This window comes from Chiloscyllium plagiosum, chromosome 12 (assembly GCF_004010195.1).
Source record: "Chiloscyllium plagiosum isolate BGI_BamShark_2017 chromosome 12, ASM401019v2, whole genome shotgun sequence".
NCBI classification, from domain to species: domain Eukaryota; kingdom Metazoa; phylum Chordata; class Chondrichthyes; order Orectolobiformes; family Hemiscylliidae; genus Chiloscyllium; species Chiloscyllium plagiosum.
Window position 1 is genome coordinate 83,688,973 of NC_057721.1, and position 17,102 is coordinate 83,706,074.

Sequence of the window (17,102 nt, forward strand, 5' to 3'; positions counted from 1 at the left end):
ATAGTTTATGGGTGAAACTGACTAAGCTTGCAATTAATCCTCATGTCTTAATCTTGAGAAGGTGATGCTGAGTCATCTCCTTGAATCACAGGCAGTCAGTCTGTGCAGACAGGAAGAGAGGGAGTTCCTGAATATTGAAATTTGGAATGTATGCTGCTATAGTTCCAAGTCAGAATATTGTACAGCTTGGAGAGGAACTTGTTACGGTGTTCCCATACATCTGCTACCTTCTCCTTCCAGGTGGTGGAGGTCATGGGCTTCAATGGTATGATTGAAGGAGCCTTGCGCAGTTGCACTTTGTAGATGGTGCAAACTGCTGCTAATGTGCGTCAGAGGTTGAGTGACTGAGTGTTTGAGGTGGTGTGCTGGTCAAGTGGGTTGCTTTTTTTTTCTGGATGATCTGCAACTCATTCATCAAATGCTGTTGCACCGAATTTTAATCACTTGTTTATGTAAAATCCTCCAATGAGATATTGCTATTCTGCAGGAAATGACTGATGTGCTGTCCTGCTAACTGTATCCATATTCAGTAAGCTGAGGAATTAAAGCATTAATTAAAGAGCATTTTATGCTTGTACGCAGATGTATTTATCTTCAGTGATCTGCATATTGTCATGTCATTCTTAATGTCTAAAATAATTGTATTTTCTATTTTTGAACTGTTGTACAGATTATGATTATAGCAGTGATTAAGTAGCACAATTTACTCAAACATTTGTTTCATTCAGAGGGTGTAGGTACAGGTCCATTCTAGAACATGAACTGAGTGCCTTCTCTGATGGCTGTTAAAGGTCATAAGTAAAATTAGTTTGATCAGTAATTGGACAGTTCACAAAGTGAAGAACAAAGAACAAATTGGCACTATTTCAGCTCTAAATGGTGTAATTCTGAATATTGCAGATTGGAATGCCCTTTCCAGGGCTGTAGAGGCAGCATATGGTGGGGAATGCTGTGCTGTTCGGAGTTGTGTGTTATGTGTCTTTAGAATGCTTGATACTTAGAGTGTCCTTTGCTCAGATTAGTTATTCTTCGATAGATGAGCTCAAAGTTTGGAATATTTTTTCAATCTCCTTCAAAAGGTATTTAGCCCTATTTTTATCTTATATAGGTTGTTGAGAGATTTTTTAAAATTCTGTCTTGATTTTTAGGCATCACAGTTCAGTCACATTCAAAATCCTGCCATAATGAGTTAGGAAATTGACTTCTATCCCAAATCAGGTTTCACTGTTCTGTCACCTCTGTGTTCATTGAGTTCAAAGCTTGACATTTGATATTTTGACTCCCATGTTTAAATTCTTTTTTGTCTTCAGGACTTCCTTTCTCTGTGAGCTTCCTTAGCTCTACAACCCTCTGAGAATTCTGTTCACATGTCACAGATGGCCTCTAAACAGAACAGAACAGAACAGCACAGGATTAAGACCTTCGGCCCAGCATTGTTGCACCAACCATGATGCCATTCTAAACTAATCCCATCTGCCTGCACATGGCCTGTATCCCTCTATTCCCTGCCTATTCATGAGTCTCGGAGAAAGTGAAGACTGCAGATGCTGGAGATCAGAGTCAAAGAGTGTGGTGCTGGAAAAGTACAACTGGTCAGGCAGCATCCGGGGAACAGGAGAATCAACATTTTGGGCATAGCCCTTCATCAGGATTGAGGCAAGGGGGCTGAGAGACAAATGGGAGGGGTTGTGAGCTGAGAGAAAGGTAGCTGGGAGTATGATAGGTAGATGAAGGTGGGGGGTCAAAGTGATAGGTTGGAGAAGAGGGTGGAGCAGATAGGTGGGAAGGAATTCGGGTGGGTTTAAACATGCTCAGCAGTGGGATAGGAACCTGCAGTGTAGTCCCAGTACACAGGAGGATGAGAGTAGGGAGCACATAGACAGGATTTCATGGTCACAGGAGTGAGCTGGCAGACTGCAAGCTGGTTTGAAGTGTGTCTACTTCAACAGAGTAGACACTTCGGAGACATGGATAAAGCAGGGTCAGGAATGGATGTTTCAGGTTCCAGGGTTTAGATCTTTCATTAAAATCAGGGAGGTGATAAAAGAGGGGGAGGTGTGGCTTTGTTAGTCAAGGACAGTGTAGCGGTGGCTGAAAGAACTTTTGATAAGGACTTGTCTACCAAGGTGGTATAGGCTGAGGTTAGAAACAGGAGAGAAGAGGTCATACTGCTAGGCATTTTTTATAGGCCTCTGCAAAGTTCCAGGGATGTCGAGGAGAGGATTGGCAAATTGATTCTGGGCAGGAGTGAAAGGAACAGGATGGTCATTATGGGGGACTTTAACTTCCCCAACATTGACTGGCAATGCGATAACTCTAGTATGGATCAGTTTTTGCCCAATGTGTGCAGAAGGGTTTCCTGACACAATATGTTGAAGGGCTGGCAAGAGGGGAGGCCACACTGGATCTGGTACTTGGTAATGAACCAGACCAGGTGTTTGATTTAATGATAGGTGAGCACTTTGGAGAGAGTGACCATAATTCGGTTATGTTTAGTTTAGTGATGCCACAGGGCAAGAGCTATAGATGGGGAGGAGCAATTATAATACAATTCGGCAAAACTTAGGACGCTTAGAATGGAATAGCAAAATGCAGGGGATTTACAAAAGAAATTGTAAGTCTTGTTAAGCAGAAGAGGGAGGCTTATGTGATGTTGAGATGAGATGGTTCAGATGAGGCGATGGAGAGTTACAGATTAGCTAGGAAGGATTTAAAGAGAGAGTTAAGAAGAGCAAGGAGGGGAGACATGAGCAGTCTTTAGCAGGTAGAATAAAGGAGAGCCCTAAACCTTTCTATAGGGATGTGAGGAATAGAAGGATGACTGGGGTAAGAATAGGGCCAGTCAAAGACAGAAGTGGGGAGTTTTGTGTGGAGCCTGTGGAGATTGTAGAGGTGCTAAATGAATATTTCTTATCTACTTTCATTCAAGAAAAGGAGAATATTGGAGAGGAGAAGACTGAGATACGGGCCTTTAGACTAGAAAGGATTGAGGTTCATAAGGAGGACATGCTATCAATTCTAGAATGTGTGAAAGTAGATAAGTCCCCTGGGCCAGAATAGATTTATCCGAAGATTCTCTGGGAAGCCAGGGAGGAGATAGCGGCCTTGACCTTTGAGTTGTCACTGTCTACAGGTTTAGACTGGAGGATTGCAAATTTTGTGCCCTTGTTCAAGAAGGGAAGCTGAGTTGACCCAGGTAATTATAGACCAGTGAGCCTTCCGTCTATTGTAGGAAAAGGTTTGGAAAGGAGTATAAGAGATAGGATTTATAATCATCTCGCAAGCACCAATTTGATTGGAGATAGTCAGCATCATTTCATCAAGAGTAGGTAGTATCTCACAAACCTCATTGAGTTTCTTGAGAAGGTGATCAAGCATGTGGATGAGGGTAGGGCAGTTGATGTGGTGTACATGGACTTCAATAAAGCCTTTGGTAAGATTCCGCATGGTAGACTGTTAGAGAAAATGCAGAGACATGGGACTGAGGGTGATTTAGCAGTTTGGATTAGAAACTGTCTTTCTGTAAGAAGGCAGCGAGTGGTGGTTGATGGAAAATATTCAGCCTGGCCTCCGGTTACTAGTGGTGTGCTACAAGGATCTGTTTTGGGACCACTGCTGTTTATCATTTTTATGAATGACTTGGATGCAGGCATAGGTGGATGGGTTAGTAAGTTTGCAAATGACACTAAAGTTGGTGGAATAGTGGACAGTGTGGAAGAATGTTGCAGGTTACAGGGGGACTTGGATAAACTGCAGAATTGGGCTGAGAGGTGGCAAATGGAGTTCAATACAGCTAAATGGTGCACTTTGGGAAGAACAACAGGAAGGCAGAATACTGGGTCAATGGAAAGATTCTTGGTTGTGTGGATGTGCAGAGGGATCTCGGTGTCCATGTACATAGATCCCTAAAAGTTGCCACCCAGGTTGATAGTGCTGTTAAGAAGGCATACAGTGTGTTAGGTAAAAACAATGACTGCAGATGCTGGAAACCAGTCTCTGGATTAGTGGTGCTGGAAAAGCACAGCAGTTCAGGTATCATCCGAGGTTTTATTGGTAGGGAGATTGAGTTCCTGAGCTGTGATGTTATGCTTCAACTGTACAAAATACTAGTGCAGCCTCACTTGGAATATTGTGTACAGTTCTGGTCACCCCATTACAGAAAGGATGTGGAAGCATTGGAAAAGGTACAGAGGAGATTTACCAGGATGTTGCCTGGTCTGGAGAGAAGGTCTTACGAGGAAAGGCTGAGAGACTCGGGTCTGTTCTCATTGAAGAGAAGAAAGTTAAGAGGGAATTTGATAGAGACATACAAGATGATTAGAGGATTAGATAGAGTGGACAATGAGAGTCTTTTTTTCTAGGACGATGCCATTGGCTTGTACAAGGGGGCATAGTTGCAAATTGAGGGGTGATAAATTTAAGACAGATGTCAGAGACAGTTTCTTTACTCAGAGAGTGATATGGGCGTGGAATGCCCTGCCTGCCAATATAGTTAACACAGCCACATTAGGAGCATTTAAACAGTCCTTGGATAAGCATACGGATGATGGTGGGATAGTATAACAGGTTGGGCTTAGATTAGCTCACATGTCGGTGCAACATCAAGGATCGAAGGGCCTATTCTGCGCTGTATTGTTCTATGTTCTATGTTCTAAGGAAGATGGACGGGTAGAACCGTTGAAGAGGATGGTGCCACGTTCGAAGGTTGGGACTGGGATAAGGTGGGGGGATGGAGAAGTGGGGAAACTGGTGAAATCCACATTGATCCTGTGTGGTTGGAGGGTCCTAAGGCGAAAAATGAGATTTTCTTCCTCCAGGCATTGGGTAGTTAGGGTTTGGCTGTGGAGGAAGCCCAGGACCTGCATGTTCTGGAGTTGGAAGGGGAGTTGAAGTGTTCAGCCATGGGACAGTGGGGTTGGTTGTATTCGTCCAGGTGCTTCTTGAATGCTGCTACTGTATCTGCTTCTACCACATCCTCTGGTAGCGCATTCCAGGCATTCACCACCCTTTGTGTGAAAAACCTACCTCACACATCTCTTCTAAACATCTCCCCTCGCACCTTGTCCCCTAGTAATTGACCCCTCCACCTAGGAAAAGACCTCATACTTTCCACCCTACCCATGCCATTCACAATCTTATAAACTTCTATCAGGTTGCCCCTCAACCTCCTGCATTCCAGTGAAAACAAACCCTGTCTGCCAATCTCTTCAGAGCTAAAATCCCCCTTATCAGGCAACATCCTGGTAAACTTTGCTGCACCCTCTCCAAAGTATCCTTTTCCTTCTGCAGTGTGGTGACCAGAACTGTATGCAATATTCCAAGTGTAACCTAACTAATGTTCTATAAAGCTGCAGCATAACTTGTCTATCCATAACCTCAATGTCCTTTCCCTCATCATTCATCTTCATCACTCCTCAAAAAACTCAATCAAGGTAATAAGGCATGACCTCACCCGCACAAAACTACGCTGTCTATTGCTAAATGTCCATTTGCTTCTAAATATGTATAGATCTTGACCCGGAGAGTCTTTTCCAACAATTCCTCTATGTGAGGCTCCCAGACCTGTAATAGCCTAGATTATCACTGTTACCCTTCATAAACAATGGGACAACTTTGGCTATCTTCCAGTCCTCTGGGACCTCACCTGTGGCCAAAGAGGATACAAAGATGTCTATCATTGTCTTTGAGAAGGTCGGGGTGGCAAGCTCTCTTCTGCAGTTCATGTGCTTTCCACAGCGCTGTGAGGAAAGGAATTCAAGGGTTTTGACAAAACAACACTGGAGGAATGCAATATATTTCCATGTCAGGATGTTAAATGACTTTGAGGAGAACTTGCCACTGTCCTTGTCCTTTGCGAAGGAGGTGGTCATAAGTTTAGAAGGTACTGTCTTGTAGATAGTACACGCTATCTGCTACCAGCATACTCTCAAGTAGTACATTTCAAATCCCCACCCCTTGATACATAAAACAACATTAATGCATGTGGGGTGAAGGGAGTGGATGCTTGTGGATGTCATACCAGTCAAGGGGGCTGCTTTGTCCTGGATAGTGTCAAGTTTCATGAGTGTTGTTGGAACTGACAAATAAGGAGTATTCCATCACACTCCTGACTTGTGCCTTGTAGATGATGGACAGGCTTTGGGGAGTCGGGAGTTACTTGCCCCAGTATTCCTAGCCTCTGACCTGCTCTTGTAGCCAATATATTTATGTGGTGAATCCATGCTGAGTCTCTGATCAAAAGTAACTCCCCAGAATTTTGATTGTGAAGCGTTCACTGATGGTAATGATATTTGAATATCAAGAGTTGATGATTAGATTGTCTCTTATTGGTAATGGTCATTGTCTGGAATTTTGCTGGACATGATCAGCCATATTCAAATTGATCAGCCATGCCGACTCAATTGCCTGAAGGCCCTATTCCTATTCTTATGCAAGAGTTTCCCAATTTTAACACCAACTAGAGTGGATCCACATTAACAGACATCTTTTTGTATTTGTATAGCACTATTAATGTAGTAAAACAAAAAGGCACTTTGCTGGAGCATTATCAGTGAATGGTAAATGAGTCAACATGAATCATGTTATTTTATGTCAAAGGGTTAGGATTTGAAATATACTCATGACAGTGTGCTGGTAGCAGATTCAATTCTGGTTTTCAGTGAGGTATTGACAGTAATCTACAGAGTAACAAAATTGCAATTGAACGAGGAAAGATTCAGAAGGACGGGCTAGCTGAATTACTCTTGCAGAAAGCTGGCATGAAAGGCTAAATGGTCTCTTGTGTGTTTGTGTGATTCTATGAAAATTTGATACCAAACCTCATAAAAGGATATTGGGAAAGGTAACTTGGTCAAAAGCTTGATCAAGACTTTGGTTTTAAGAAATGTCTTTATCTGGAAAAAAGAGGCAAAAAGCTTTTGAGAGGGAAGTATAGAACAGGTGATGTGTGGGATTACTCTGACAGCATTTATTGTTCCTGATAATCTCTTTTGAGCTGTGGCCGCTACTTGGATCAGCCATCTCATTGGCTGTTCCACTATTCAGTGCTCTTATTTAACTGCACTACTGTTCTGATAATGGAAATTACCTCTGTCCACTCACAGGGTGGAGGCTGTTAAATAGGAAGTTCATGTCCTCTTTAGGAATTCATCTCACCAGTGCTATTATTCTACTAGAAGTCTTACGTGATGCATTTGTTTATACCCTCCAGAGGGTGAGTGGGAAATCTTCCATTGGACCCACTAAGTGCTTGATCAAGTTATCTGATATCAGGAAGGAAGTGCACTCAGGCAGCTACCCCATGCCCTTCATTCTGACCTTCCACACTAGGTTGGGACTCTCTCCTGTAATTTCCATTCCATTTCAACACTTGTGCTGCTTCAGCACAAGGTTCAGCACATGGGCAGCATGGTGGCACAGTGGTTAGCACTGCTGCCTCACAGCGCCTGAGACCCGGGTTCAATTCCCGCCTCAGGCGACTGACTGTGTGGAGTTTGCACGTTCTCCCCGTGTCTGCGTGGGTCTCCTCCAGGTGCTCCGGTTTCCTCCCACAGTCCAAAGATGTGCAGGTAAGGTGAATTGGCCATGCTAAATTGCCCGTAGTGTTAGGTAAGGGGTAAATGTAGTGGTATGGGTGGGTTGCGCTTCGGCGGGTCGGTGTGGACATGTTGGGCCGAAGGGCCTGTTTCCACACTGTAATGTAATCTTAATCTAATCTACTCTTCAGTGTGTTGAAAAACAATCTCAGCTTCTCCCTGGTTGCTTTACTGACAGCAGCCATCATTCCTATTGGTGCTGCCTACCTGATTTCCACCCAAATGGTCCTGATGTTGGCCAGTTAATTTTCTGATGGACACTTAATTCCACTCAACCTTCCCCATCGAGGTGATATGGGACTCCCTTCCATTCACCAACTGGTGACGAGACCATTGTCACTAAAATTAAATATCCTCTATAGGAGCATCTAGCTCCAGCCTATGTGCTTGTTCAAGTTTTTCAAAAAAACTTTGAAAATTAGCCTCATTTCCCCTGCATCTTCCCCACACTTCTGCAAACTGCTTGATTTTAATATACAGCTCTGCTATGAAAGTTATTACTTAATTTACTTTTTCCACAAGGATCAATAACTCTCATCTCCCTTCTGTACCTTTTGCTAACTATTTTAAATCTGTCTCCTTCTGTATACCATCTCTTTTGCTAGTAGAAACAGTTTCTTCTCTTTTTTCTATCATGATCCTTCATAATTTTAAGCATCTGTACCAAACCTCCCTTGTACTTTATCAGCACAAAGAATAATCCCAGCTAAATCTCATCACATCATTGATCTCTCATCCCTCATAAATATCATGTGAACCTCCTTTAAACCTTGTCTAAGGTCTTGATATCCTTTCAAAATTGTATTGCCCCAAATTGGGAACAATATTCCAGATATATGTTTTTATGGTGAACTATAAAAATTTACAATAGCTTCATTGCTTTCATACACAATTTCTTTATCTGTAAAGCTGAAAATCTTGTCTGCTTTCTTAACAGCCTTTTCAGCTTGTCCCACCATCTTAAAAGATTTGTATTTTTGAGCCCTCCGGCCTCTTTTTTTTCTTGCTCCATCAATTTATATTATTTATTTTAAATTGCCTCCCATTTCTTTCTTCAAAATTACATCATTATGTCACTTCTCTGTTAAACACCATCTGAATTGAGTCTACCACCTAAAATCTATGAGTAACCTCACTTTAATATATTCCCAAGTTTTGTGCCATCCACAAATTTTGAAATTATGACCTGAGAACTAATTCCAAGTTCTAAAAATATTTCTGAAAATGTATAGTCTAAATACTGGAGACTTTACTGATTACCTCCCTGGAATGTGGATAAGAACTACTCAGCAATATTTTCAAATATTTTATCAACACCATCCTTCTTTTGAAGATCCTTTTCACCTTTATATATTTTTTTACAATGTTTTCACTGTGACTGTTTTAAAATTATTCATTTATGGGATGTGAACCTTTCTGGCTGGACCAGCACTTATTGCCTGTCCCTAGTTGCCCTTGAGAAGGTGGGGGTGAGCTGCCTTCTTGAACCACTGCAGTCCACCTGCTGTGGATTGACCCACAATGCCCTTAGGGAGGGAATTCCAGGATTTTGACTCAAAAGACAATGAAAGAACAGTGATATATACCCAAGTCAGGATGGTGAACGGCTTGGAGGGGAACTTGCGGTGGGTGGTGTTCCTCCTGTATCTGCTGTCCTCATCCTTCCAGATAGAAATGGTCATGGGTTTAGAAGCTGCTGTCTGAGGATCTTTGGTGAATTTCTGCAGTGCATCTTGTAGTTGGTACACACCTGCTGCTGCACGTCGGTGATGGAGTGAATGGGTGCTTGTGGATGTGGTGCCAATCAAGTGGGCTGCTTTGTCCAGGATAGTGTCAAGTTCTTGAGTGTGTTGGAGCTGCACCCGTCCAGACAAGTGGGGAGTTATTCAGCACACTCCTGACTTGTATCTTGTAGATAGTGGGCAGTCTTTGGGGAGTCAGGAGGTGAGTTGCTGGCTGCATTATTTCCAACTTCTAACCTGCTTTTGTAGCCACAGTGTTTATTTGGTGAGTTCAGTTGACTTTCTGGTCAATGATAACCCGCAGGACCTGAAAGTGTATTCTTCTAAAATATCTTTGCCCCAGGGATGACATGCAAATTCGTGAAGCATTCCGTATTTTTGCTTAGTTTGGATTGTGTTCAGCATGGACTCGTTGGACGAAACAATGTGTTCCCATGCAGTATGATTGTAAGTCATTTACTGCTTCTTTTACTTTAATTCCAAGTTCTTGAGTTACATAGAGGCTACAGCTTTTGATACCCTTTATTAATCTCCTTGTTAGAATGCGGCAACTCTGTACCAAACTGTTTCCTCCTTGAAGAGCATACTTTCCAACTCTGGAGGTCTCTGCCTTCTCTGCACATTTTTAAAACAAATCTTTCATGGAATGTGGGTGTCGCTGGCTGGGCCAGCATTTATTGTCTATCCCTGAATGGTATTGAAAAGGTGGTAGTGAACTACCAACATGAATCACTGCAGTCCATTTGTTGAAGACCACCTACAATGTTGTTGGTGAGTCCCAGTATTTTGACCCAGCAAAAGTGCGACATATTTCAAAATTAGGATGCTGAGTAGTTTGAAGGAAACGTGCAGGTGGCGGTGTTTGCATGCATTTACTGCGCTTTGTCCTTCTTGATGGAAGTGGTACATCTTGTAAATGGTTCACACTGCTTCTTTTAACCTTTGATGGTGGAGGAAATTACTGTTTGTGGTTATAGTGCCTATCAAGTGGGCTGCTTTGTCTTGGATAGTTTCAAGGTTCTTGAGTGTTATTGAAGCTTCAATCGTCCGGGAAAGTGGGGAGTGTTTCATCACAATTTTGACTTGTGATTGGGAGATGTTGGACAGGCTTTTAGGAGTCAGGAAGTGAGTTACTTACTGCAGGATTCCTAGCCTGTGAACTGCTTTTATAGCCACTGTATTTATATAACTAGGCCAGTTTAGCTTCTCAAAGCTTCTCCTGAAGAAGGGCTTATGCCCGAAATGTCGATTCTCCTGCTCCTTGGATGCTGCCTGACCTGCTGTGCTTTTCCAGTAACACATTTTTCAGCTCTGATCTCCAGCATCTGCAGTCCTCAATTTCTCCCAGTTTAGCTTCTCATCAATGTTAACATGCCCTCAGGATGTTGATAATGTGGGAATTCAGTGATAGTAATGCTTTTGAATGTCAAGAGGTGATGTTAGATTCTCTTTTGTTGCAGATGGTCATTGCTTGGTGCTTGTATGGCACGAGCATTACTTGCCACATGTTGGCCGAAGCCTGGTTATTGTTCAGATCTCGCACCATCTGTGGGGAGAAAACAGAGTTAACATTGTTCAGAACTGAAGTTCAGAATTGAATTCTAAAGAAGGGTTACCGAACCCAAAAACATTTTCTCTATTTTCTCTCCACAGATGCTGTCAGACTTGGTGAGTTTTTCCAACAATTTCTGTTTCGTTTCTGATTTCCAGCATCTGCAGTTCTTTTGGTTTATTGTCCAAGTCTTGCTGTATTTGGACATGGAATCATCAATGGTGCTGAACATTGTGCCCACTTGTAATTATATGAAGGATGGAAGGACATCGATGAAGTAGCAAAAGATGGTTGGGCTAAGGACACTAGCCCAAGGATCTCCTGAAAACGTTTACTGGAACTGAGGTGACTGACCTCCAACAACCACAACCATCTCCCTATGTGCCAAGTATGACTCCAACCAGCATATCTCCTCATTCCCACTGACTCAAATTTCGCTAGGGCTCATTAATGCCATACTCGGTAGAATGCAGCCTTGATGTTAAGGACTGTCAGTCTCACCTCACCCCTGGAATTCAGCTTTTTGTCCATGTTTGAATCAAGGTTATAATGAGGTCAGGAGCTGAGTGGCCTTGGCCAGAACCCAAACTGCGTGTCAGTGATGAGGTTTTGGTAAAAAAAGTGCATTTTGATAGCTCCGTTGATTATAACTTTCATCAATTTACTGCTGATTAAGAGAAATGATTGATGAAGTGATCATTGGCCAGGTTATATTTGTCCTCTTTTTCTGTACAGGCCATTCTTGGATAGTTTTCCCCACATTATTTACTGATGCCAATGTTGTAACTGTACTAAAACAGCTTAGCTAGAAGCATGGCATTTTCTGGAGCACATATCCTCAGTACTGTTTCCAGATTGTTGTCTGGGCCCATAGCCTTTGCAGTATGTAGTGCCTCCAGCTGATTCTTGATATAAAATGAAGTAAATAAGATTGAGTGAGGACTCGCTACTGTGATGCTGGGGGCCACTGGAGGCAACCAAGACAGATCATATACTTGGAACACCTGGCTGAAGATTGTTCACCCAACTTTGTAAGAAACTACAGCTTGACCAAGCTAAGGACTGTCATTAGGCTGTTTTTTTTCCTTAACTCAAAATCACTTGATGTCACTCAATGTTAAAGTAATGATTGCACTGCTTTAATAACAACATGGTCTCGCACAGCTGAAATGTGCACCACTTGATTTTTCCAAGCTGCAGAACGCTCCTCATATCTCAGCAATATAATAATCTATTTTCACTTCAGTTTACAGTTCATAAAGGAAAAGAAATCTGGTCCCTGACACTGTTCAAACTGCAGACAGTGGAATTGATCCAGGAAAAACAAATGAAGCAGCTGAAATTGTTAGTAACGCTTCAACTAGTGGGAATTGTCACAAGAAATCCATTAAAGAAACAGAATTTGTTTTATACAACTGCAAAGAAGACATTAATTCAGTAAAGTTGTTTAGAAAACTGGAATTGTTTATTAAATCTGCAATTAATTGGTATCCAGAGAAGCACAAATCCTCTACTTCATTCACAAAACGCAGGAATCCTCCATTTTGTTTACAGAAATGTGGGAAAAGCTGCCATTATTGCCATATTCAGTCACACCATTCTATTGACCTTTGCAGTTCTTCTATATGGCTCCAAAACTTGGACTATGTACAGACATTACCTTAAGCCCTGGAGTAGTGTTGTCAATGCTGTCTGAGACCAATTCTCAGCCCTATCTGAGAGATTGGACATAAAAACATCAGAGTCCTTGAAGTAGCCAATAGAACCAGCAACGAGGCCATGATCATCCAAAACCAACTCCCATGGGCCAGCCAAATGCTTAGGTTGCCTGGGTTCCGACTTCCAAAGCAAAACATCTTCGCCCCAGTTCAGTGAAAGCACTGTAACGTAAGGAGGAAAAAGGACTCCATGAAGGCTTCTCTCAAGAAATGCAACATTCAAAAGAAACTAATGTGGAGGAAGCTCCAGTATGAAGGGACGTAATATTTTCAGAACACCCATCAACAAGAAGTACGAAAGAAGAACCAGAGAAAGGAATGCCACCAATCTCAAGGCCAAGGACGGTTTCATCTCCTAGAGACAGCTGCCAAATGTGTGGTCAGAAACACAGCTGTGGAACCAGGCTCAATAGCTATACAAGTACCCACACAACCCATGACCAGTAACACAGAATTTCCGAAATTGACAATCATACTCATTAGCAAGTGATTGCCAAAGATGGCGATGATTCGGTAGAGCATTGTGCTACAGAAGAATATCACACCTCGCGAGAGTCACATGTTGGAAATCAAGCCCCATTATTCCCAGACTCATCATTAAAGTAAAGGATTTTAAAAAGTAAGTGAATCACCCAGTTTAACTGTCTTCTTGGATCAAGTTCAGACTTTCTTCTTTGGAGAAAAGGAGGAGAAGAAGGGACCTAATTGAGGTATACAAGGTAATGAGAGGCATAGATAGAGTCGATAGCTAGAGACTATTTCCCAGGGCAGAAATGACTAACACGAGGGGTCATAGTTTTAAGCTGGTTGGAGGAAAGTATAGAGAGGATGTCAGAGGCGGGTTCTTTACACAGAGAGTTGTGAGAGCATGGAATGCGTTACCAGCAGCAGTTGTGGAGGTAGGGTCATTGGGGACATTTAAGAGACTCCTCGACATACAAATGGTCACAGAAATTTGAGGGTGCATACATGAGGATCAGTGGTCGGCACAACATCGTGGGCGGAAGGGCCTGTTCTGTGCTGTACTGTTCTATGTTCTATGTTCTAAGTTGACAGAAAGCATGGACCAGGTTTCTATACGTAAGAAAAATCAATATTTATTACAAACAAATAGACTCAAGATACAGGTGAAGAGCTGTGCAGACCAGCTGGTGGGAGTATTTGGTGATATCGTTAACCTCTTCTTACTGTGGTCTGTAGTCCCCACCTGCTTCATGAAGACCAGCATCATCCTGGTGCCAAAGAAAAATCATGCAGCTTGCTTCAATGACTACCACCCAGTAGCTCTGATCTGCACAATTATGAAATGAATCAAGAGGTTAGTCATGGCACATAACAGGTTTACAACAGACCCCATCTCCCTGGCCTATACTCATCCCTGGAACATCTGGATAACAAGGATATCTATGTCAGGCTCCTACTTATTAGCTACAGTTCTACCATCAACACCATAATTCCCAACAAACTCATTTGTAAACTCTGTATTGGGTCTCAGCTCCTCCCTCTATAACTGGATCCTCAACTTCCTGACCCATAGATCCCAGTCAGTAGGAATAGGCGACAACCTGTCCTCCAACATAATCCTCAACACTGGTGCCTTGCAAGCTTGTGTACTCAGCCCCCTACTGTATTCCTTAAACACTCACGATTGTGTAGCCAAATTCCACCCCAATTCCATTTATAAGTTTGCTGACGACATCACTGTTGCTGCTTGGATCTCAAGCAAGAAGAAGACAGGAAGGACATTGGGTGTTCAGTGGCATGGTATAAAGACAAGAATCTCTCAAACATCAGAAAAATGAAGGAGCTGGTCATCGACTTCAGGAAGCGGAGTGGGGGGCATGCCCCCATCTGCATCATTGGTGCTAAGATGGAGATGGCTGAGAGCATCAAGTTCCTGGGAGTGATGATCACCAACAATCTGTCTGGTCTACCTAGACTCAACACAATGGTCAAAAAAACACAACAACATCTCTACTTCCTCAGGAGGATAAGAAAATTTGGCATGTCCACAAGACTCTGACCAATTTTTACAGATTCACTACACAAAGCATCCTACCTCGATGTGCCTCAGTATGGTATGAAACTACAGAGAGTCATGAACACAGCCCTTCCATTCATTGACTCCGTCTACACTTCCCCCTGCCTTGAGAAAAGCAACCAACATAATCAAAGACCCCTCCCACCCCAGTTATATTCTCTTCATCCTCTTCCATCAGGTAGAAGATATAAAAGTGTGAACACATGTACAAATCGATTCAAGAACAGCTTTTCCCCGCTGTATTCAGAATTTTGAACGAACCTCTCAGATGTTAATTTTTAACTCTCTCTCTGCACCCTCTCTGTGGCTGTAACATTGTATTCTGCATTCTGTTCTGCTACCCTGATGCACTTTATATGGTACGATGAGCCTGTGTAGCACACAAAACAACACTTTTCACTGTATCTCGGTACATGTGAAAACCATCAATCAATCAATAAAATTTCCACATAGACTTTTACAAATTAAAAGTCTGTCAATCTTATCAACTCCCTCTTATACACACAGACTGAAGAAACAGGGAAAATGTATTATGGATGATGGAGAAAGTCTGGGGGAGGAAATCAGCGGTTACAGTTCGCCGATTATGATTCTTGTGCTGTACAGAATGCTACTTCTTGGTTGTCCTTCTCTGGATGCCTCCATTGGTTTGCAAGAAGCGCAGCATGGCTGACTCACTTACAATAGGTCTCTGATTTATTAAGTCATAAAGTCATAGCCATGTACACAATGGAATCAGACCCTTCGGTCCAACCGTCCATGCCGACCAGTTATCCCAAGTCACAGCTCACAGTAACCAATGAAGAGAATGTATACTATTTTTCTTCAGGCTTAATTTGTTTTTTTCTGCAGAGAATAGAGAGAGGCTTCTGAGCTGCTAGTGGTCCAAAGGGCTGTCTGTATCTTATTCACAGCTCCAAGCTGTTCACTGACCTGAGAAGTAGTCCCATAGTCATTAACTGGCAGAAGACTATTATCATTAACAATTGATCACTAGTCCATAGACCGATGAACTTCTTGTTGCCAATGAAAGCTCCAAACCTTTATCTGTGTACAGCTCCTTGGCACCAGCTTATAGACTCTTAGAGTTATATAATCCTACAGCACAGAGACAAGCCTTTTGGCCCAATGGCCCAGGCCAACCAAAATGTCCGTGGGTTTAGATTAGAGTCGTGCTGGAAAAGCACAGCAGGTCAGGCAGCATCCTAAGATCAGGAATGAATGGCTTATGCCCGAAACGTCGATTCTCCTGTTCCCTGGATGCTGCCTGACCTGCTGCGCTTTTCCAGCAACACATTTCCAGCTCTGATCTCCAGCATCTGCAGACCTCACTTTCTCCTCAAAGATTTTTCATGCCCTCTCTTAACTCTCCAAATCCCTTTCTTCAGCTCCCTTCTGGCTATTCTGTATCCCTCAAATGCTCTGTCTGAACCTTGTTTCCTCAACCTTATGTAAGCCTTCTTCTTCCTCCTTACAATACATTCAACCTCCCTCGTCAACCAAGGTTCCCTCACATGACCATCTCTTTCCTGCCTGACAGGTACATACATATCAAGGACACGTCGTATCTGTTCCTTGAAAAAGTTCCACATTTCCACGACATCCTTCCTTGACAGCCTATGCTCCCAATTTATGCTCCTCAGATCCTGTCTTGCAGCATTGTATTTACCCTTCCCCCAATTGTAAAACATGCCCTGTTGCATGCACCTGTCTCTCTCCATAACCAAGGTGAAAGTCACAGAATTGTGGTCATCATCACCAAAATGCTCACCCACTAACAAGCCCATCACTTGTCCCGGTTCATTACCAAGTACCAAATCCAATATGGCCTCCCCTCTGGTCGGACTATCTACATACTGAGTTAGAAAAGCTTCCTGGACACACTGCACAAACCACCGCCCCGTCCAATCTACTTGATCTAAAGAGCTTCCTATCAATATTTGGGAAGTTGAAATCGCCCATGACTACTACCTTTCTGTACCTTCTGTACCTTTCCAAAATCTGTTTTCCAATCTGTTTCTCCACATCTCTGTTGCTATTGGGGGGCCTATAGCAAACACCCAACAAGGTGACTGCACCTTTCCTATTTCTGACTTCAGCCCATACTACCTCCAAAGGCACATCCCCCTCGAACTGCCTTTCTGCAGCTGTTATACCATTTCTAATTAGCAATGCCACACCCCCCTCCTTTTTTACACCCCTCCCTAATCTTACTGAAACATCTGTGACCAGGAACCTCCAACAACCATTCCTGTCCCTCTTCTATCCATGTTTCCGTGATGGCCACAACATCGTAGTCCCATGTACCTATCCACGCCTTAAGTTCACCCACCTTATTTCTGATACTCCTTGCGTTGAAGTATACGCACTTGAACCCATCTCTGTGTCCGCAAGTATTCCCTGTCAGTGCTGAAAAAGCGCCAGCCTCCCTACATTCTTGAACATCCTGACAAA

The 17,102-nt window shown here is 42.8% G+C and overlaps 1 protein-coding gene across 1 annotated transcript in view; it reads left to right on the forward strand.

The window, feature by feature from the left end:
- The first annotated feature begins 237 nt into the window (after positions 1-237).
- Positions 238-17,102, forward strand: part of LOC122554859 (cell adhesion molecule 2-like) — an 802,068-nt gene continuing 785,203 nt past the window's right edge. Inside the window, exon 1 of the mRNA XM_043700205.1 lies at positions 238-265. Within this exon, the coding sequence (XP_043556140.1) occupies positions 253-265 (13 nt within the window). The 5' untranslated portion in view covers positions 238-252. The remainder of the gene's footprint in view (positions 266-17,102) is intronic.